General features: G+C 43.0%; 3 protein-coding genes and 1 non-coding gene across 4 annotated transcripts; 2 read left to right on the forward strand and 2 right to left on the reverse strand.

Moving 5' to 3' along the window:
• Positions 1-35: 35 nt before the first annotated feature.
• On the forward strand, positions 36-8958 carry LOC139537011 (uncharacterized). The gene is made up of 6 exons (XM_071337802.1): positions 36-377; positions 552-673; positions 3336-3492; positions 3630-4596; positions 5170-5260; positions 6091-8958. The coding sequence occupies exons 1-6, from the start codon at positions 259-261 to the stop codon at positions 8652-8654; spliced, it is 4020 nt and encodes a 1339-aa protein (XP_071193903.1). The 5' UTR covers positions 36-258; the 3' UTR covers positions 8655-8958.
• On the forward strand, positions 8881-11588 carry poglut3 (protein O-glucosyltransferase 3). Its single transcript, XM_071339942.1, is given in 10 exon segments — positions 8881-8905; positions 9647-9792; positions 9836-9874; positions 10030-10095; positions 10098-10245; positions 10343-10539; positions 10674-10828; positions 10830-10866; positions 11028-11132; positions 11294-11588. Coding segments are annotated over 10 exon segments (1062 nt in total). The 3' UTR covers positions 11438-11588.
• Positions 11589-12080: 492 nt separating this feature from the next.
• On the reverse strand, positions 12081-12152 carry trnac-gca (transfer RNA cysteine (anticodon GCA)). The gene has a single exon. It is a non-coding gene; the product is annotated as a tRNA-Cys (tRNA).
• Positions 12153-19782: 7630 nt separating this feature from the next.
• On the reverse strand, positions 19783-23052 carry LOC139537012 (coiled-coil domain-containing protein 82-like). Its single transcript, XM_071337803.1, has 7 exons — positions 22242-23052; positions 21856-22066; positions 21668-21760; positions 21447-21571; positions 21091-21261; positions 20672-20860; positions 19783-20483 (listed from the first exon to the last, which is right to left on the reverse strand). The coding sequence occupies exons 1-7, from the start codon at positions 22764-22766 to the stop codon at positions 20418-20420; spliced, it is 1380 nt and encodes a 459-aa protein (XP_071193904.1). The 5' UTR covers positions 22767-23052; the 3' UTR covers positions 19783-20417.
• Between the last annotated feature and the right edge of the window lie 97 nt (positions 23053-23149).

The raw sequence follows: 23149 nt of genomic DNA on the forward strand, positions 1-23149 counted from the left end.
AGGGTGTAACCTGCTCTGTTCTCAGCTGACCAGCGACGTGGTTCCACCTGCATAGAGTTATGTTTGTTCTTCTAGCATGAAGGGAGGGACAGACTAAAACACGGAGTACTCTGCAATGGGAAGACGCAGACTGTAGAACATCAGTGGCTTGGTTATCTAAATGTCTGATTTTCAGTTTCCTTTCAACTTACGTTCTATTTCCTTTTATCACCTCACCTGTAGTGGAATCAGTTAGTGATTGCTGCCAACTTAGGAACTATGACAGTGTATAATTTGAACTTGGATCTCGGTTTCCTAAGCAATGAAGAGGCACATGCTGTTGTTGAAGTTCTAGAGAGAGACAAGCGTCTAAAGGAGATTGAAAAGGAGAGGATTGGGTAAGTGAGAGATCATATACTTTAGCGTAAAATAACTGCATTTGATTTTTAAAAGTTGGATTTGAGATGAAAAGGCAAGCTGGTTGAATCGTGGGTTTCTGTCTGTTTTTCTCTCTGTGTGTGTAGCTACATACTTTATGTCCGACTAATCATTTATACTTGTGTGCTCACCAGACGTCTGCTTGAGCAGCGGGGGGACAGAAAGTCTGTGTTAGGATGGCCGGAGAACCTGAGAAACCAGCAGACTAACAAGATCAGTGTCCACCCATCCCAGGCACCACACAGCACTAACATAGGTGAGGGCAGACCACCAGATACACTGTCTACACCAGTGGAGGCTGCTGAGGGGAGAACGGTTCATAATAATACCGGAACGGTGCAAATTCAATGGAAACTATGTGTTTGATTATGGATATATATGGATATATCCCCCCACATTCTGAAATTGCATTTCTCCCCCCCCCCCCTAATTTTATAATTGGAATGTGATACAAAACGGGGCGACGGTGTGCTTTAGGACCATGCAGACGCCTCCAAGTGGTCGGGTAGGCTGTTTGTAGTGTTTATCCGACTGGATAACATTTTTTTTTGTGTGATAATTATGTCCCCCCCTACTTCTAAAACCAAAGTTGCACCCCTGTGTATGCACATGGGTGGCAGAACACAGTGCTATAGAGTTTCAGCTTTGCCTGTGGGAAGGGACACAGAGCTTTTCCTCACACCCCACAGTAAATGAGAAGGCTTGTATTCCTACCTGAGATGGAGAAAACTTCCATTCCCAGAGGCACAGAAACCTGTACAGTATCACGATTATTTGGAATAGTCAGATTAGTATAATAGTTTGATTTCAACGTTAACGTTTAACGTTTTTCAATGCTTTGCAAGAAGAACAAATCCTTAATAATCCTGTTTACATGGACACGTCTGAAATCAGGCTACCTGATGGGACTTTGATAAATGCAGAAAATCGCAAATCAAAATAAACGTTGTTCACATGACTAATGCTATAACTGGCCTACTGCCATAATCAGTTTTATATCAAATGATTTGTGTGTATGTAAATGTGCTCACTGTGTTTCATATGTTGCGTTATCAACTATGAAGCTCCTGGCCCTTATGCCAGGAACTGCTCTGTCTCTACAGGGTTAAAAGTGTCCTCATAACTTAACAGATGTCTCATAACATGACTTTCCATATACTGTAATTATCTGTAAATATGTACTTATGGTTAATTGTTAACTTTCTCTGTCTATGACTGGCTAGACGTATGTTAGGGAGAATAATCACTATTATGTACACTACGGTTCAAACGTTTTAGAACACCTACTCATTCAAGGGTTTTTCTTTATTTTTACTATTTTCTACATTGTAGAATAATAGTGAAGACATCAAAACTATGAAATAACACATATGGAATCAGGTAGTAACCCAAAAAGTATTAAACAAATCAAAATATATTTTATATTGAGATTCTTCAAATGGCCACCCCTTTGCCTTGATGACAGCTTTGCACACTCTTGGCATTCTCTCAACCAGCTTCATGAATTAGTCACCTGGAATGCATTTCAATTAACAGGTGTTCCTTCTTAAAACTTAATTTGTGGAATTTCTTTCCTTCTTGATGGGTTTGAGCCAATCAGTTGTGTTGTGACAAGGTAGGGGTGGTATTCAGAAGATAGCTCTGTTTGGTAAAAGACCAAGTCCATACATCAACTGTTGAGAGGAGACTGTGTGAATCAGGCCTTCTTGGTCAAATTGCTGCAAAGAAACCACTACTAAAGGACACCAATAATAAGAAGAGACTTGCTTGGGCCAAGAAATATGAGCAATGGACATTAGACCGGTGTAAATTTGTCATTTGGTCTGGAGTTGTTTTTTGTTTTATGGTTCCAACCGCCATCTGGTTTTGGGCTTAGTGGGACTATCATTTGTTTTTCAACAGGACAATGACCCAACACACCTCCAGACTGTGTAAGGGCTATTTCACCAAGAAGGAAAGTAAGGGACTGCTGCATCAGATGACCTGGTCTCCACAATCCTCCAACCTGAACCAAATTGAGATGGTTTGGGATGAGTCGGACCACAGAGTAAAGGAAAAGCAGCCAACAAGTGCTCAGCATATGTGGGAACTCCTTCAAGACTGTTGGAAAAGCATTCAAGATGAAGCTGGTTGAGAGAATGCCAAGAGTGTGTAAAGCTATCATCAAGGCAAAGGGTGGCCATTTGAAGAATCTCAAATATAAAATGGATTTTGATTTGTTTAACACTTCTTTGGTTACTACATGATTCCATATGTGTTATTTCATAGTTTTGATGTCTTCACTATTATTCTACAATGTAGAAAATTGTACAAATAAAGAAAAACTCTTGAATGAGTAGGTGTTCTAAAACTTTTGACCGGTAGTCTATTACATGTAACTGTTAACATGAACTGTAACCCTGAAACCCTACCTCTTCAAATAAATATATCTTAAATAAATCCCACAATTTTTTTTTTTAAACAAATCTGCATTTGTACTACTAGCGCTGACTTTGCTAATAACTACTTTAATGAGTTAAAATGGACTAACTACGACTGTGATATGTGGTTGTCTCACCTAGCTATCTTTAGATGAATGCACCAACTGTAAGTCGCTCTGGATAAGAGCGTCTGCTAAATGACTAAAATGCCAAATGTAAGGTGAGCCATTGACCCAGAAATGGCCTGAAATTGCCCTTAGGACAAGTGATGACTAATAAGATGTAAGAGATGGAATCTGATCTGCTACTCCTCCAATGAGAGCATGACTAGGTTACTACTGGTGACCTAACTGTAGATATTGCTGCTACTCATGAGGTTTGCAGGGTCAGGTTAGTCAGTCAAGCCCATACAGTCCTACTCTTTATCCTTTGCTATGATAGTTAGTAACTCACTGCTGCTTGTCCTGAGTGTTATTTCAACACGTTGTCATTCTACAGAGCAGCAAACTGTGAGAAGTAAAGCAATAAAAGGGAAGGATGACGGTAGCAGAAGACATACAACTCTGCGAGCCCGTCTCAGCTCCATGTTCAGCCTCAGGCTTCCTCTGAGGGGCAGCAGAGACCCGGGAGCAAAAAACAACAGCCATAACAATGGGTGAGCCTTTGTAACAAATAAGTAGCTAGTACACTTACAAACATGGTGGAAACATGCAGATTACTGTTACAACAGCCTTCAGAGGATGAAATTAGGGTACAGTGATATTCTAATGCAGGCTCATCCCCATCCCCTAGGGTTAGCAACGTCCCCTCTCCTGGAGGACAAAGCTGCGAAGACAAGAGTACTGAGGCAAAGCATGTGGAGGAGCAAATAGGTGAGCTTGCAGAGGTGCCTAACAAGGAGGTGCACACAGAGGAGGAGCTCACCAAGGAGGTGCACACAAAGGAGGAGCTCACCAAGGAGGTGCACACAGAGGAGGAGCTCACCAAGGAGGTGCACACAGAGGAGGAGCTCACCGAGGAGATGGACACAGAGGAGGAGCTCACCAAGGAGGTGCACACAGAGGAGGAGCTCACCAAGGAGGTGCACACAGAGGAGGAGCTCACCGAGGAGATGGACACAGAGGAGGAGCTCACCAAGGAGGTGCACACAGAGGAGGAGCTCACGGAGGAGGAGCTCACCGAGGAGGAGCTCACCAAGGAGGTGCACACAGAGGAGGAGCTCACCGAGGAGATGGACACAGAGGAGGAGCTCACCAAGGAGGTGCACACAGAGGAGGAGCTCACGGAGGAGGAGCTCACCGAGGAGGAGCTCACCAAGGAGGTGCACACAGAGGAGGAGCTCACCGAGGAGATGGACACAGAGGAGGAGCTCACCAAGGAGGTGCACACAGAGGAGGAGCTCACCGAGGAGGTGCACACAGAGGAGGAGCTCACCAAGGAGGTGCACACAGAGGAGGAGCTCACCAAGGAGGTGCACACAGAGGAGGAGCTCACCGAGGAGATGGACACAGAGGAGGAGCTCACCAAGGAGGTGCACACAGAGGAGGAGCTCACCGAGGAGATGGACACAGAGGAGGAGCTCACCAAGGAGGTGCACACAGAGGAGGAGCTCACCAAGGAGGTGCACACAGAGGAGGAGCTTACTAAAGAGGTGCACACAGAGGAGGCACACACAGAGGCAGCACACAGAGAGAAGAAGCTAACAGAGGGTCCTGCAACGGAGGAGCCCATTGAGGATCACTCAGTGGAGTCTAATAAGGTACAGACTAGTGCATAAGGTCCTCAGTAGGTGTGTAGTAACCAGTGCCTGGGTGTTCCCCTCACCTTTGGGCCTATAATCTCCTTGTAAAGTATTGCTTTCCGCACTGCATCAAAGTTGTCGTATTTCACACTCCCCATTCAGGGAGCCTTCTCAACAGCTTGGGTGTACCCTCAGCGGGTTTGCATGCCTATGACACACGCTTGGGTAAACTCAGCGGCTTGTGACAGTTCTTGAGAACATATTCTAACCTATGCTCCTATATCTCTCTGTCATGTAATTTAGCTTGATAGCATGTTCGCATTCACAACCACATTTATTTGATTAACCAAAATATTGATTAATTGGGAGTTGCACTTATTGTTGAGTTATTATGAGATTGGCCCATAGCTTTTGATGAACTCATCGATCAAAGGTTAAATGCAAATATTGATTCAAATCCCTCTATTGTATGTTTGCACCAAGCATAGCAGGTGATGTCTAAAAATAGACATGATTTGCATACTTAATCTCTCTCTCTCTCTCTCTCTCTCTCTCTCTCTCTCTCTCTCTCTCTCTCTCATATATTTACAGGAGATTGGACCTGCTGCCTTCCCTGAGGATGAAATAGGGAAGAGGAGAACAGATCTACTGGAAACAGGTGGAAAGCAGGAGAGCTCCACAGGTGTGTAATGGCTTCAGTCCTCCTCTGGTTCTTTACTAAAGGACAGATAGTAAACTGTGTGTTATGATTGCAGCTATGGTGGCTCCTAGTTTGGACGGGGAGTGAAACAGACACTTAAACAGTTCACTTGAGGATTCTGTAACCCATGTACACACAAATGGAGCCATATATGTTTAGATGTGGTTACTTCTGTTATCCTTGATTTGATATGCACTGAGTGTACGAAACATTAAGAACACCTGCTCTTTCCATGACATTGACTAACCAGGTGAAACCAGGTGAAAGCTATTATCCCTTATTGATGTCACTTGTTAAATCCACTTCAATCGGTGTAGATGAAGGGGAGGCGACAGGTTAAAGGATTTGTAAGCCTTGAGACATGGATTGTGTATGTGTGCCATTCAGAGGGTAAAAAAACATTTTAGTGCCTTTGAACGGGGTATGGTAGTAGGTGCCAGGCGCACGAGTTTGTGTCAAGAACTGCAATATGCTGCTGGGTTATTCATGCTCAACAGTTTCCTGTGTGTATCAATAATGGTCCACCACCCAAAGGACATCCAGACAACTTGACATAACTGTGGGAAGCATTGGAGTCAACATGGGCCAGCATCCCTGTGGAACGCTTTCGACACCTTGTAGAGTCCATGCCTGGCAAATTGAGGGGGGGGGTGTTCTTAATATTTTGTACACTCAATGTATACACATACTTAGTAAATAAATTTGATTATGTCTCTCAAAGAGGCTGGTTTCCTAGCAAATAAATGGTTAATAAAAATGTGAACAACTGTGTCAAAGGTCAATGTACCAATCTTGTTCTCTTCAATGGCCAGCCATAGGTCAGAATCAGAGAGAGGACCAAGAAAGTTCTGGAGTGACTGGACCAGCGTCAGCACCACAGTCAGCCAGACACCCACCAGTGAAGCATGAGGATCCTACATCTAACCCTCGGAAAGGAGAAAACATCCAACCATCAGCTGAATTGAAAACGCCTATTCCCTTTAGCCCAAATCGGAACATATGTAGCTGCCCCATCCGCCCCCACCACTCTGACATCTCCTGCCCCTTCCTTGCACCTCAAGAGCAGTCCCTGCCCAGGACTGACACTGTGGAGAGTCTTTCCCCTGAGGTTAAGAACATTCCCTTTCACAGCTCACATCAACCACCAAAACTTCAGTCTTCTAACTTGAAGAGGAGCCAGCTTCAGAAGGCCTCTGGTCGGGCCGTAACACCAGCTCGCCATTTGTCCTTGATCAGGCCATGGAGTGTGGAGTCACCAGGAATGTTCTCCTTGCTAAGACCAAGCAGCTCCACCACACTGCCCACCTCCCACTATGTAGAGACCCAGGCTGAAGCCTCCGGCCTCTCCTCCAACCTCACCTCCGTCCTCCCTTCCAACCTCTCCTCCGACCTACCCTCCAACCTCTCCTCCGACCTACCCTCCAACCTCCCCTCCGGCCTCCCCTCCTCCTCTGACCACCGAGAGAGTCCAGTCACCTTGAGACAGCACATTTCAAGTAGTCATCTCACCTTGTTCCCTGCCTCTGACCTACAATGTTTCCCACCCCAGAGCCTCAACAGAATCCTGCCTCGTACTACACTGCCTCATTACCCTCTTGGATGTAGGGCCAGATTAAGCTCATCTTTGATATTTAACTCTCTCCCCATGTCTAAGAACACTTTAGATACAGCAACTGAGAGTCCAAAATACCCTAACAGGTCCAAGTCACTTGATAGACATTTAACCAAGGCTGTATCTATGGATACAGCTGGTGACAATCACTCCCCCTACTCGCCACCCAGTAACACAAGATGGATGTCATCTTCTGAGAGAATCAACATGTTGGCGAAGCAGCATAACTTAGCAGCCCAGGTTGGTTTATCAAAAGCCATCAGCCAACAGAGGATTCTGCAGACGAATGCCTCCGTTCAATCTAATAACCAAAGAATGTTCAAGCACCATGCATATTATTCAGGTGTATATGACACAGGTCCCAGTCTGGCAGTTAAGACTCATTCTCTCTCCAGCCTCAGCTCCAGGGCCTCTCACAGGCTTCAGTCACATCTTCACAGCCCCCCAGTTTCACCAGATCATATGACTGATCTCACCAGATCCTATGGTGGTACACACAGTGCCCCAGCAGACACAAAACAGTTGATGATAGGGGAAAAAATAAAAGTGACTGGTTCAGAGATTATTGATAGTGAAATACATAATATCAGTGGATTTAAATGTCAGACTTCAAATAAGGATTTGTTTGCATCTCAGATTAGAAAGAATAGCTTGGGCCCGCCTGCTCAGGACGCAACTCTTATCTCTGATAGGACTGAAAAAGAGCCCACTGGTTACAGAAGCAACCGGAAAGTAGATCAGATACTGAATCGCCTCAGACTGATATTCAGTAGCAAACACATTGAGGAAAAGAGTGTGTTGTTTGGTAGAAAGGGGAAAACGGTGTCATCAACACTTGAGGGAGCTAGTGTCATCAGTGAGAATAGACGGACAGGGAAGAGGTCTCCAGAGGTCAAAGAAGTGCTGAAACCCATTGACCTTCAACGTAATGTGGCAGGTCATCTAAGACAACAAAACAGAGGCTGCAATGGGCTGACAATATCCACAGTTAAATTAGCATCCAAGAATGCACAGTTAGATATTCATGATAAAGAGAGGAACACAATATCAACTGAGAAAAATGGAAACCCATCGCTGTCAAAAGAAGAATTAAGTCGAACAAATCCTCCACATTCACCCTATTTTGGGAGTCAATCCCATAAGGACTCTGGAAGTTCTAGAACCAGTCATTTTAGCCTAAACACAAAGAATGAAGATGTCTTCTCTAGCTCAATGGGTAAGGACAGTAGATCAGATAGTAGTAGAACTGCCTGTTTTAAACCCACACAGCTCTCATACTCCAACAACTCTCCAACCACTACTGATTTTGGCCTGAAACATGGCCGCTCCATCTCTGTCACCAACATTTACTCAAACCGAACATCAAGAAACAGGCGCATCTCCACAGGAACTGATATGGCCCCCACAAGGTACCTAAGGAGTCTGGAGGATATCAGAGGGCCAGGGGACCTTGATCGCCCACCCAGGACCCTTTCCAGAGCTTTCTCTAGCACTCAGAGAACCTATATTAGTCTAATAAAAACAGACAGCAAGAGCCTGACATTGCCTATGCCTCTACGGTTCAATGAGTCATCGACTTGGCACACAGAGATTTTAAACTCACTTATCATTGATCAGAAGTTGCAAGTCATTCAAGGCCCCAAGGAACTACTGCCCATCACTAGCTCCAGTTTGTCAGACTTTGAGGAGTATGACTCAGATACAACTACAGATGGAGAGTACTACTTGAGCAGTGATGATTGGGAGAAAGAGTCAATACTCTAACAAAGGGTGACCGTTTTGAGTAACATTGTGCAGATATTTAATGTTTTTGTGAAAATCATTTCTTATTGGCCTATGTATTTATAGTTGAAAAACATTAATAAAACAAATAATGAATCTGTACATTTATTGAATCCATGTTGATAATATGGTGATATATTGTAGTGAGAGGAAGCTCAGTGGTTGGCAGTGGGAGAGGATGAGGCTCTTTGTCTATGTCAATTATTTCATGAATTTCATTCCTTCATCTGCTGGTCAGTCCCTTACTAAAGTTATTTTTGGGGAAACTGTTTAGTAACCCAACCCTTTGAAGGCATTTCACCCCAAGATCAATTGAGATCTCATACAATGGGGAGTTTGTCATCAAATAAACTACTTGTTTCTGTTGCTGTAGCCTATGTTTTATTGATGCACAAAATGTAACTCTTAACGTCTTAAACAATGTATACGATTGGGCACCCCTTTATTCCCCTATAGAGCCTAATATTTGCGGGCTGAACATTACTCCAATTGTCCCTACGGTTATGTTCTTGTTCCTATAATCGAGGTGATTTAACTACTTTTGATCTCCTCTTTACATGCAGGTAAAGACTCGTTCAGAAGCAGCATGTCCACGCCCACCTTCCCCTGGACAGAGGCCATGGTTCCTTTCTACTAATAATAAGACTATGAATATACACTGTTTATTAATTCCCATAACACCACACCCACACCGCCGTGTGACCGTGCACTGGCACGCCACCTTTTGTCCCTTATTTGGTAGTGAGAAAGTTGGCAACCCTAATTCAGCCTCTTTTACTGCCTTTAAAAAAAAACATAGCTGATATGGCTGATTTGCTTAAACAAATGTGTTTTTTACTGACAATTGAGATGTACAAACCATGGCATAGGGGGGGGGGGGGGGGGCGAGTAAATAGATAAGAGGCTATCAGTAATTTCGATTGACATTAATGAGCGAGCTAGGACGGACATAGTCAATATAAATATTTGTTCAGACTTCAGTGCCTTCCCCTTCATTGCCCTGCAGCGCCTCCGACAGGAGGTTCCCCGTCGGTTCTCCAACAGAGGATGTCTCATTCACTATGCTGTAATCGACAACCAGGTGTACCGCTGCTCCCTGGGAAAATACATTGACATCAAGATAATTTTTTCGAATAAAATAAAAAATGTAACCTTTATTTAACTAGTTCTCTGATGAAATGTTCCTCTCACTATGCAGTAAGGTAAAACTGTGTGCACTATTAGTTATAGGTGAGTTTGTGTGTGCTGGTCTCTGTCCTTTCATCAATAAGTATGATCATGGTCCTTTCTTAACTGTCCGATGGTACTTATTTGCCCCTCCCCAGAAATTCACATAATAAGATATTTTCAATATGAGGTGAGGTTTCCTGATATGGAATTTTACATTAATGTGGGAGACTGGCCAATGGAAACAAGGAAGCAGATGACATTCCTGGGGCTGTTCCAATCATCTTCTGGTGTGGTTCCACAGACACCCGAGACATCATCCTCCCCACCTATGACAACACTCACTCCACCCTGGAGACCCTGAGGGGCATTTCCAATGACCTGCTGTCAGTCCAGGGCAACACAGGTAAGACACATTACTTCTTACATTCTCTCTTGAGCTAATTCTGCTTACTTACACCTCATTACTCACATGCACATTACTCCGTTTCCTTGGCCTCTAGGTCCCCCTTGGTCCAACAAAACAGAACAAGCCTTATTCTGTGGCCGGGACAGTCGTGAAAAGCGCCTACACCTGGTCACTCTGTCCAAGAAAAACCCTGAGCTGCGAGACGCCAGAATAACTGGCTGGTTCTTTTTCAGGGAAAGAGAGAAGGATCTGGGCAAAGCAAATCTTGTTGGATTCTTTGACTTCTTCAAGGTTGGGGAACATTCTGAACATTCCACCCAAAGCCAGCAGGTTCCCAAAAATAAAAATTGGTAGCCACAATAAAATAAAAGTGAATTCTAAACTTTCACACCGTGGCGTAATATACAGCCCTTTCCCATTTACAGTTTAAGTATCCGGTGAATGTTAATGGCACAGTGGCTCCTTACATGTTCCCTTAGCTGATGCTGGGGAACAGCCTGGTGCTGAAGCAGAATTAATCAAATTACAAGCATTTCTACACCCACCTGAAGCCAGGCACCCACTACATCCCCGTGAAGAGGAGTCTCTGACCTCATCCAAAAGATTGAGTGGGCAACGGTATGAAAGAGAAAGAGTGCCAATGTTTGAATCAATATGTATTTGCTACCATGTACATTTTGGGATACTTGAAATGCAAATGCATGTTGTAATGAATAGGATCTAGCCAGGTTTTTGTGGATATTTGATTAAGATATGGATTTCTTTATTTTCCCCTACAGGGGAATGATGATGAAGCACAAGCGATAGCTAAAGCAGGCCAGACGATTGTACGACAGCTCGTACAACCTAACAGATTGTACTGTTACTATTACAGTGTTCTACGGGTAATTGTCTTTATTTGCTATGCATGCCAATGCTAAATCAGCTCAGATAAATTAAGGTACTATTATTATCATTGATACTTTTACTGCAGTGTCAACTCAGATACTGTACTGTGTATGAGAAAAAGAAACGCAGCTAGGAAAGTTGTCTTCTTCCATAACAGATGTACTCTGAGCGTCAGACCAACCAGCCCACACTGCATCCAGACATGAAGCTGGTTCCCCAGCCATCTGACCAGAGTGCCCTTTGCAGCTGTCAGCAAGAGCCTCAAAGAGATGATCCCAGCCTGGAGAAGGATGAACTCTGATCAACATTGGGAAAAGAAAGGGAAGAGACACTAGCTATTTCAATACAGAAAGTGCCTTGGACTTCTGCTTGCTTGTTGATGGAGATTAAATGCAAGGAAGAAGTACTGTGTGACCAGGACTGCTAAGTGGATGTACCAACACTCGTATAGACGATCAAATATAAAATGTGGTTTGAGCCAGACAGACCTTGTCACAGCTCACTTTACTGGGCCTGGAATATGACCGTTTTATTGACAAGACCATTATGCAGAAGCATCTGTTTTCACTGTCCTGAGTGATATTTCATACTGCATTTTGTGTAATTGTATGATCATTGATGGTCACCATTATTACATTTGTATAAAAGATTGCTGTTGATGTTGTGTTAACCTTTTATTGACCAAGATGATCATGTCCTTTGTTTTTGTTATTCACTACCATAACTTAAAAAATATATATTAGATGGCTACAATATTATAAATGTGTTGTTGCCATATAGATTGGTTGCTTTTTGGACTCTTCTAAAGCCACAATGATTGTGCAATTAAACGACCTATTTTCTTCGACCGTACTGTTGTGAATTTTTATTATTGAAACATCCATGGACGACCAGAAACGTCAATAACTAGGGCTCAAATTCACACGTGCCAGAAAACAAAAAGGAGGGGGCACCCGGATTTGAACCGGGGACCTCTTGATCTGCAGTCAAATGCTCTACCACTGAGCTATACCCCCTTCTGTTCATTATTGGGAATGTTTTAGCATATATAGCTACGTGCGTCACAGTTCAGCAACGACAATCTTTTGATTGTATCATAATATTGACTTCACTTTCGACTGCTTGTGATTAGATTTCCTAGACAACATACTCTGGTTTTGGCTGTAGTCAATAGCTACAGTTAAGAGACAAACCATAAACCAAGTAGCTATCTAGCAGGAAGCTGGTAGTAGCACAGATAGATGAGACATTTTGGTTATAGCTAGCGACTCAGAGCCTTGGCACCATGACCGGAAGTACTGTAACGTTAGCCAACCAGCGCTATTAAATGAATAGACAGCAGCCTTTTTACAATATGGCCAATTTTGCGGCTGTGGTAACTAGTGGAAATCATGGTGCGTATTTCGAGTAGTTTGCTAGCTTTGTTATTTACAATTATTCGAACCCAGTGCCATATAGCATATTACTATACAAAAAACGTAACATATTGACCCCATTTTGAGAGGTCAACGACAATGTTGCAGTTAGCTATCTAGGTAAGTTAACTGTTAATAACATCCGGCCGTGATTGGGAGTCCCATGGCGTCGCACAATTGGCCCAGCGTTGGCCGGGGTAGGCCGTCATTGTAAATAAGAATGTGTTGTTAATTAACTGACTTGCCTAGTTAAATAAAGGTTAATTAAATGTTACACATCTAACGTTAGCAGCTAACACAAGCGAGCTTTGTTTGGTCCATACTAGCTCTCGAGAACACAGGGGGGCTTACAGCCAGCAAGCTATATGTTATCACCTATTTAAATGGGATAGGTCCATGCATGCATGCATTGATACATACATACATGCATACATAAACTCAGCAAAAAAAGAAACGTCCCTTTTTCAGGACCCTGTCTTTCAAAGATAATTTGTAAAAATCCAAATAACTTCACAGATCTTCATTGTAAAGGGTTTAAACACTGTTTCCCATGCTTGTTCAATGAACCATTAACAATTAATGAACATGCACATGTGGAACGGTCGTTAAGACACTAACAGCTTACAGACGGTAGGCAATTAAGGTCACAGTTATGAAAACTTAGGACACTAAAGAGGCATTTCTACTGACTGAAAAACACCAAAAGAAAGACGCCCAGGGTCCCTGCTCATCTGCGTGAACATGCCTTAGGCATGCTGCAAGGAGGCATGAGGACTGCACATGTGGCCAGGGCAATAAATTGCAATGTCCGTACTGTGTGACGCCTAAGACAGCACTACAGGGAGACAGGACGGACAGCTGATCGTCCTCAAAATGGCAGACCACGTGTAACAACACCTGCACAGGATCGGTACATCGGAACATTACACCTACGGGACAGGTACAGGATGGCAACAACAACTGCCCGAGTTACACCAGGAACGCACAATCCCTCCATCAGTGCTCAGACTGTCCACAATAGGCTGAGAGAGGCTGGACTGAGGTCTTGTAGGCCTGTTGTAAGGCAGGTCCTCACACATCACCAGCAACAACGTCGCCTATGGGCACAAACCCACCGTCGCTGGACCAGACAGGACTGGCAAAAAGTGCTCTTCACTGACGAGATGCGGTTTTGTCTCACCAGGGGTGATGGTCGGATTCGCTTTTATCGTCGAAGGAATGAGCGTTACACCGAGGCCTGTACTCTGGAGCGGGATCGATTTGGAGGTGGAGGGTCCGTCATGGTCTGGGGCAGTGTGTCACAGCATCATCGGACTGAGCTTGTTGTCATTGCAGGCAGGGAAGACATCCTCCTCCCTCATGTGGTACCCTTCCTGCAGGCTTATCCTGACATGACCCTCCAGCATGACAATGCCAGCAGCCATACTGCTCGTTCTGTGTGTGATTTCCTGTAAGACAGGAATGTCAGTGTTCTACCATGGCCAGCGAAGAGCCCGGATCTCAATCCCATTGAGCACGTCTGGGACGTGTTGGATCGGAGGGTGAGGGCTAGGGCCATTCCCCCAAGAAATGTCTTGGAACTTGCAGGTGTCTTGGTGGAAGAGCTGGGTAACATCTCACAGCAAGAATTGGCAAATCTGGTGCAGTCCATGAGGAGGAGATGCACTGCAGTACATAATGCAGCTGGTGGCCACACCAGATACTGACTGTTACTTTTGATTTTGAACCCTGTCCCCCCTTTGTTCAGGGACATATTATTCAATTTCTGTTAGTCACATGTCTGTGGAACTTGTTCAGTTTATGTCTCAGTTGTTTTATCTTGTTATGTCATACAAATATTTACACATGTTAAGTTTGCTGAAAATAAATGCAGTTGACAGTGAGAGGACATTTCTTTTTTTGCTGAGTTTAGTTATCAGTGTATTTGATTGTAACGGGACTTTCCTTATCTGCTCCCCAAAGATGGAGAAATTGAGAAATTCCTTCATTCATTCTCTACATAGGAAAGGAATGGAGTCTGTACAGTAGAGAGGTGCAGGTTGCCTCTAAACACAACACAGATCTTCGGTTATTTTTCTATACCATAGCAAATTAACTAGCAAGGTAACCTAATCAGCACTCAGAGGCAACTACATTGAAGTACATTTTCTACAGCCTGGTGTCTTCTCTGTATTGCAGAATTGTCGTGGCCTATATACACAACTAAAGGACATTGTTCCAGTCACAGGTCTATGTCCCCAAGCGGGACCTTATGGTGTCCAGGACACGCTCCGAAGCAGGTGAGTGTCAGCCACAACACATATTCAAGAGACACCTTTTTACTGATGTCAATTAAAAAGTATTGGCCAAAGCCCATTTACTGACACCCAGTGATAAACACGATATGTCTTGTGTTACTGTACCCATGGGTTTTCCAGCGTGAGGAATGAGCAGCTCCCCAGTTATCCACTGGAACTCTTAGAGAAAAACATGAGACTTGCTGGTTTAAAGTGGGCCGGTGCCCTACCCACACTGGCCCTACCTACTCACAAACACACATACAGTGCCTTCAGAAAGTATTCACCCCCCTTGCATTTTTTCACATTTAGTTGTTACAAAGTGGGATTAAAATGGATTTAATTGTCATTTTTTGTCAAGGACCCACACAACATACTCTGTAATGTAAAAGTGGAAGAAACAAAAAATATATATATATATATTTAAATGCTAATATATATATATATAGATTAGATGTGGGTCATTGGCATGGGTCCCCAGGTCCTCAAAAGGTTCTACAGCTGCACCATCAAGAGCATCCTGACCGGTTGCATCACCGCTAGGTATGGCAACTGCTTGGCGTCTGACCGTAAGGTGCTACAGAGGGTAGTGCGAACGGCCCAATACATCACTGGGGCCAAGCTTCCTGCCATCAAGGACCTATATAATAGGCGGTGTCAGAGGAAAGCCCATAAAATAATTGTCAGAGACTCCAGTCACCCAAGTTATAGACTGTTTTCTCTGCTAACGCACAGCAAGCGGTACCAGAGCGCCAAGTCTAGGACCAAAAGGCTCCTCAACAGCTTCTACCCCCAAGCCATAAGACTGCTGAACAATTCATAAAATCGCCACTGGACAATTTACATTGAACCCCCCCCCCTTTTGTACACTGCTGCTACTCGCTGTTTGTTTGTTACCTATGCATAGTCACTTCGCCCCCATCTACATGTACAGATTACCTCAAATGGCCTGTACCCCCGCACACAGACTCGATACCGGTGCCCCCTGTATATAGCCTCGTTATTCTTATTGTGTTACTTTTTATTATTTCTTTTTATTTCAGTCTACTTGGTAAATATTTTCTTCTTCTTAAACTGCAATGTTAAGGGCTTGTAAGTAAGCATTTCACGGTAAAGTCTACACTTGTTGTACTCAGCGCATGTGACAAATAAAGTTTGATTTGATTTTGATTTGATTAGATATGTATTTAACCCCCTGACTCAATACATGTTAGAATCACCTTTGGCAGGGATTATAGTCTTTCTGGGTAAGTCTCTAAGAGCTTTCCACACCTGGATTGTGCAACATTGGCCATTATTCTTTTCAAAACTCTTTAAGCTCTGTCAAATTGCTAGACAACCATTTTCAGGTCTTGCCATAGATTTTTAAGCAGATTTAAGTCAAAACTGTAACTCTGCCACTCAGGAACATTCACTGTCTTCTTGGTAACCAAATCCAGTGTAGATTTGGCCTTGTGTTTTAGATTATTGTCCTACTGAAAGGTTAATTAATCTCCCAGTGTCTGGTGGAAAGCAGAGTGAACCAGGTTTTTGTCTAGGGGTTTGCCTGTGCTTAGCTCCATTCCATTTAATTTTTATCCGAAAAACTCCACAGTCCTTAATGATTATAAGTATACCCATAACATGATAAAGCAACCACTATGTATGAAAATATGCAGTGGTACTACGTAATGTGTTGTATCTGTCAATTAGGTTAGTATTGTGGAGTATCTACAATGTTGTTGATCCATTCTCAGTTTTCTCCTGTCACAGCCATTAAACTCTGTAACCGTTTTAAAGTCACCATTGGCCTCATGGTGAAATCCCTGAGCGGTTTCCTTCCTCTCTGGCAACTGAGTTAGGAAGGACGCTTGTATCTTTGTAGTGACTGGATGTATTGATACCCATCAAAAGTGTAATTTGCTCAAAGGGATATTCAATCAGTGGAGGCTCCTCAGAGGAGGAAGGAGAGGACCATCCTCCTCAGGGAATTTCATAAAAATAAAAATGTTAAAACATTAAAGATATCCTTTTTAGATTAAACTATACTATATATAATCACGTCACCAAATAATTTATTAAACACTCTATTTTGCAAAGAAGGTCTACAGTAGCCTCAACAGCACGCTGTAGGGTAGCACCATGGTGTAGCTGGAGGAAAGCTAGCTTACGTCCTCCTCTGGGTACATTGACTTCAAAACAAAACCCAAGAGACTCATGGTTCTCACCCCCTTCCATAGACTTACACAGTAATTATGACAACTTCCGGAGGACGTCCTCCAACCTACCAGAGCTCTTGCAGAATGTACTGACATGTTGTCCACCCAATCAAATGATCAGAAAATGTATTTAGTACTGAGAGCATAAGCTACAGCTAGCTAGCACTGCAGTGCATGAAATGTGGTGAGTAGTTGACTCAACGAGAGAGAAACACAGTAGTTGAACAGTTTAACAAATACATTTCTTCCAAAATGAAGGAGAAGCAAGAGAGAAATAGAGAGAGATTTCATCATTTTTTTAACTTTCAGTTTCACTTACTTAGCTAGTTTAGCCTACTGAAACACCCTGCTCAAACAGAGGGATGTTACGTCAGCTCGCTGGCTATGACTTTCCAACACAACACTGGAACTCTTTCAAGTCAAGGTAAGCTTTTGGTTTTACAAATGTTTTGCCACCAGTGTAACTGCTTACTGACTGTACACTGTAACGTTAATGCATGATTGTAGGTGGTTTACTAACACGTTAGTTCTATTAGCTATGCTGACTATGACATTATATATTATATATATTATTATAGGGTGACTGATGTAGGCTGTGTGTAGCAGTTTAGCTTGGAAAGGTTTTTTCGCCTGGTCACATACAGCTGATGTGTTGTGCATTGAAGTCCACATGCGAAGGGACAACGTGAGAGGAGGAGAGCACATAGAGGAGAGAAGGAATACAACGGGCTGCTATGAAAGTGAACTGCGTTTGCGCGTGATCAGGGGTGTATTCATTCCGCCGATTATGTTATAAAAACGTTTCTTAAACGCAAGCAAATGGAACAAAACGAGGATAAACATACCTGAATGTGTCCAATAGAAACTCTCGTTTGCAACTGCTGGACTAATGATTACACACTAAATCAGCTAGATGCAGGCAAGAGTGTGCAAGGTGGTATTGTCACTTCAAATTTGTCTCTCGACCTGCGTGGACCTACGTTGTAAACTGTCATTCCTAGGCTAGGTGTTAGCAACCTCATGATGTGTATAGGGAAAATTAGAGTATCATGTAGTAGCCTAAACCTATCGCTGTTACATTAAACTGGGTGAATTAAATATGAATGACAGTCATCCAATATGCTGTAATAGAAACAAGGCCATGCTCATGAAAAAAATAAATGGCACTGACCACCACTGTTTTCAATGTCTGCTTTTGAAAAATTGTACCCATCTACCAATAGGTGCCCTTCTTTGCGAGGCATTGGAAAACCCGGGTCTTTGTGGTTGAATCTGTGTTTGAAATTCACTGCTCGACTGAGGGACCTTACAGATAATTATGTGTGTGGGGTACAGAGATGAGGTAGTCATTCAAAAATCATGTTAAACACTATTACTGCACAAACAGTGAGTCCATGCAACTTATATGACTTGTTAAGCCCATGTTTACTCCTGAACTTATTTAGGCCATAACAAAGGGTTTGAATACTTATTGACTCAAGATATTTCAGCTTTTCACTTTTAATTCATTTGTACAAATTGTACATAATTGCACTTTGACATTATGGGGTATTGTGTGTAGGCCAGTGACCCAAAAAATCTAAATGTAATCCATTTTAAATTCAGGCTGTAACACAACAAAATGTGGAAAAAGTCAAGGGGTGTGAATAATTTCTGAAGGCACTGTAGCTCCAAGAGATACGCATGAATAACTGAACATCCATAAAATTGCGTCTAATGTCTTCTGTGGACATTATACCTCCTGATAAAATGAAGTGTGCATAAACCTGATTATACGTTAATTAAAAAAAAAAAAATACAGTTCCAGCTAAACCAGGACAAGAAGAATTTGTCCAACTCTCAGGTACATTCAGGGCCTCCATGCCCCTCTTAAAATAAAAATGGAGTGGGCAATACGACAGGTAAAATCATTCTTCACTCACTGAAATGGACTACACGGGCATGTGGTAATATCTGTCTTTCCCATTTACTGTGTAGTTATTCTGCTTTTATCTTATTCTCTGATTCAGCACTTGCTCTTGACACATTCAGAGGGAGGGATGAGAGCTTTGGGTTCGAGGACATTCTTAATGGTGAGTATTTGAATACGGCTATCATTCAGCTGTTTTACAAAAGGATGGGTGTGTAACTAACGTCGTGGTCATGTGTGTTTTCTTGCAGCCCAATGTGAATTGATGGGAGAGCCACATCTCATGATGCAGTACAAGTTGGGATGTGAGATTCAAATCAAATTTATTTTCAATCAAATTTAGTTACCAAGCCCTTTTTACATCAACAGATATCAATCACCAAGTGCTATACAGAAACCCAGCCTAAAACCCCAAACAGCAAGCATTGCAGAAGTACGGTAGCTAGGAAAAACCCCATAGAAAGGCAGGAACCTAGGAAGAAACCTAGAGAGGAGCCAGGCTCTGAGGGGTGGCCAGTGCTGTGCCGGGTGGAGATTATGAGTACATGGCCATTAAGGCCAGATTGTTCTTCATAAATGACCAGCTGGGTCAAATAATAATCACAGTGGTTGTAGAGGGGGCAAAAGATCAGTACCTCAGGAGTAAATGTCAGTTGGCTTTTCATAGCCGAGCATTCAGAGGTCGAGACAGCAGGTGCGGTAGAGTCGAAAAAGGATGTCTCCTAACTATGTTACATTTGTCATGCATGTGGTTTCATTTGTATTTTTTAAATAATTTTGGTTGGCTTCTTGCATGTCTTTAAAGACAATCATATTTCATACTGAATGATATGCTGATGGACAAGATATTGTTTAATGGAGTTTTTATTATTTGTTTAAAGAAGCATCACACAAGCTTTTTAATAGAAATGAAGCAAAACTCAGAAGAGTCGTACCATCTTTCTACACTAGATAGTGTAATCCGCAATATAGAACATTACTCATGTCATTTGAGGTCATCTGTCGTTGCAAACTCCATTTGGCATTATCTTAACTATTGGACGGACAACACTGCTTCAACTAAGTAGGGAAGGTAACCAGGGTAGTTTAAAGAACTCAGGAGTAACATTTCTTTGATTTACAGCAGTACCAGAGTATTCTGCTTCATCTCTCAAACTTTGCAGATACATTTAGTGCAGACGTATGTTATATACTGTAAGAGTTATGAGCATGATATAAAATGGTTGATATAATACAGATGTAATTGATGTCTTCTTAAATGGTAACAACAAAAGGAGGAAATGGTTTTTAAAAGCTTCTCACTAATTTTAAACGTTAACATTGAATTGAAGAAGTCAAATAAACAGTATATATATATATATATATATATATATTAATCAAATACTTCTTCCCTAACAATGTGCAGAATAAACCATAAAACTGTTAAATGGATGCCTATAATAGGATGTAGATATGGATCTTTTATCCTGTCTGTCGTAATCCTTCAGTCTAGCTTCTCCTCCTGGAAGTAGTCTGCATCATTGAGATGGTCCTGGAACTTCTCATATTGCTGAAAGAGAGATGTGGGAGTGAAGTGGTGAGGGAGTGTCAGTGAGGAAAAATCAGAGAGTATTGATTTCTATTACACAAAATGACAGTGTGGGGGAACAAATCAGAGGGTTTTCTGAAACAGACAGATGTGGATGGTAATTCAATGAGGGGTACTGTTATTTTATGGCGTGCAAGTGGGGTACATACCTCTGAGATCCAGCCCCTCTCCTCCAGTTTGGTGAACACCCTTTTCACTGTTTCCTTCACTGGCTCCTCTCCATTCTTCTCCTCCTCCTCCATCACTGTCCGGCAGTGTTGAAACAAGTGGTACTTGAAGTGTTTCAGAGCATGATACACCTCTGTTCGGCTGGCACAAACGGAGCCTACACTGAAAGCCTGCCATTTAGGAAAGACACATGCAAGGTGCAAAAACACTCAAGACAAACAGCAAACCTGACATTTCACAAAATTATAAATTGGTGCAAGGTCCCATACAGAATTATTTGATCTGATGATGTACTTTTTGTTAGTGGGATTTTATGGGAAGCCAATGTCACACTTGCTTTCTTCTAGGGACCGAGATGGATAAAACAAAGACAGTGTTGATTTCTTCTCAGATGTAGTACCTGTGTGTCATCGGGCATGAATTGGTCCTCTTCGAGGCTGTTGAGGTCGTACAGTTGCCCTGAGAGACGCACACTGAAACTGCATTGTCTCTGGAGCTTGCATGCCTCACAAACACTCCGATGCAATACTAACTTCAAAAGCCGGACCTTGGGATAACACTCCACACGCTCCTGAACGTGGACACACAAAAACACATACCAGTTTGCATATACTGTTTTTGAACATAATATAAGAATGGACGACTTAGCCAAAGTACAAGCATAGCTGTATACAGATGAGATCAGTGAATATGCAGCCAACTTTGAATGACTACACACAAACTCCTGTCTAAGTTCTCTGTGAAATGGTTCTTCACCTTGTAACGGTCGGTCCAGCGGCTCCGCTGTTTCAGGTTCTCCAGGCGAGGGAGGATTGTCCGCTCATCAAAGTGGAACAGTGACGCCTTCATCTCCTGAGCATATCGCTTTGTCCGATCACCACCTGCTCACAGTTATCAACCAAATAGATTCCCTACAATTGGATCATGCAGTTGATTGCGGATGGTTTTTGAGACCGCTATTGTTTAAAAACACTTACCATAAAGAGACTTGAGAAAGGTTTCATCCAGGACGTTGATCATAAGGGCTTTGAGGACCACTTGAAAGTGATTGAGCTGAGACCCTGTGATGACTAGCAAAAGGAGGAAAGAAGCAAAGGAATCATACAACACAGTGTGCTTTTACCTGCGAATATTGACCCATGATAAAGTGTGTCAGCTGACTCACACTGGCGTGGAAGAGAAACAGCTATCTCATCTGACACCTCCTCATTCTTGTCCCCTGTCTTATCCTCAACTATGAAGTCCTTCAGACTGTCGCTGTGATCTGCTGCCTCTTCTTCACTGCTGCCCAGCAATAGTTCGGGGGTATCCTCTTCTTCATCATTATCGCCACTAACATCTTCAGCTACTTTACCCTTGTCTTCATCACTTGAATCCTGGATATTTACAAGAGAACCACAGCAATACATGGGTTGTAAAACAATGTTCAACAACAAAGAATGTTTCCTCAGTCCATATATGGACAGATTATTGTGGGTGTATGCAACATGATTCTGCCCAAAGGATCAACACTTATGTCATGCTCGTTTACATGATATGGTGGTAAGATACCTCCAACGTGCCCCTGCGTTTCGGAACGCGGGACTTCACCTTCTTGGATAATGCCAGGAGTTTAGACTGGCGTTGCTTTCGTTTAGCTGCGGTCTGTTTAGCTTCGGCAACTTTTTTGTCCTTTTCTGCAGCACTCTCGTCCTCCGAATCGGAATCGTGGCTTTGTTGTTTTACGCGTTTTTTAGGAACGACTTTCCTTTTAGGCTTGGTTCCTACGTCGCTGTCAGAGTCGCTGGAGCTGTCTGCAAGGACGCGCTTCCGACGAGGACGGGACCTACCTTCGCTGGAGCTACTACCATCGCTGGCAGGGCTCTGTTCCCCACTGGCAGGTGTACTTTCGCTCCCACTGTCCGAATTCTGATAGTCACTCTCTGAAGCGCTGATGCTGGTCGTGCTCGCGCAGGACTCCTCGTCGCTGTCATCAAGGATAGACGACGGCAATCCGATTTGAGCCCTTTTCTTCGACGCTTCAGCTTTATTTTTTCGCAACGTTGCGAACACTTTACGCTTGTACAGGCTTTCCATTGTAGTTTACGCAGTGTTGCCAAGTTAACAGTCCAAATAAACGTTAAATAACGTTAGCAATACTGGCTGGCTAGCTAGCAATTAGCTAATGTGAGATGCAGAACATGCTCATTTAAAAAAAACGCGCAATCATATGTAAACAACGTTAATCTGGGTTGATACCAAGCTTTAACTACGGTGAACCTTTAAAAAAAATCTAATTGTATCTCGTGTGCACCTTTTGTTTTGTTTTGTTGATGTTGTCGTGTGCTTCTTCCCACTTCCGCTCTCGACTCCCGCCCTCCACTCAAAATGGCCTCTAAAATCATAGCGCCTCTCCCGGCCATTCTAGATAAATTACTCGTTTTTTGGGGGGGCCTACTGCTAGGCTACTTGTATGAAGT

This window comes from Salvelinus alpinus, chromosome 13 (assembly GCF_045679555.1).
Source record: "Salvelinus alpinus chromosome 13, SLU_Salpinus.1, whole genome shotgun sequence".
NCBI classification, from domain to species: Eukaryota; Metazoa; Chordata; class Actinopteri; order Salmoniformes; family Salmonidae; genus Salvelinus; species Salvelinus alpinus.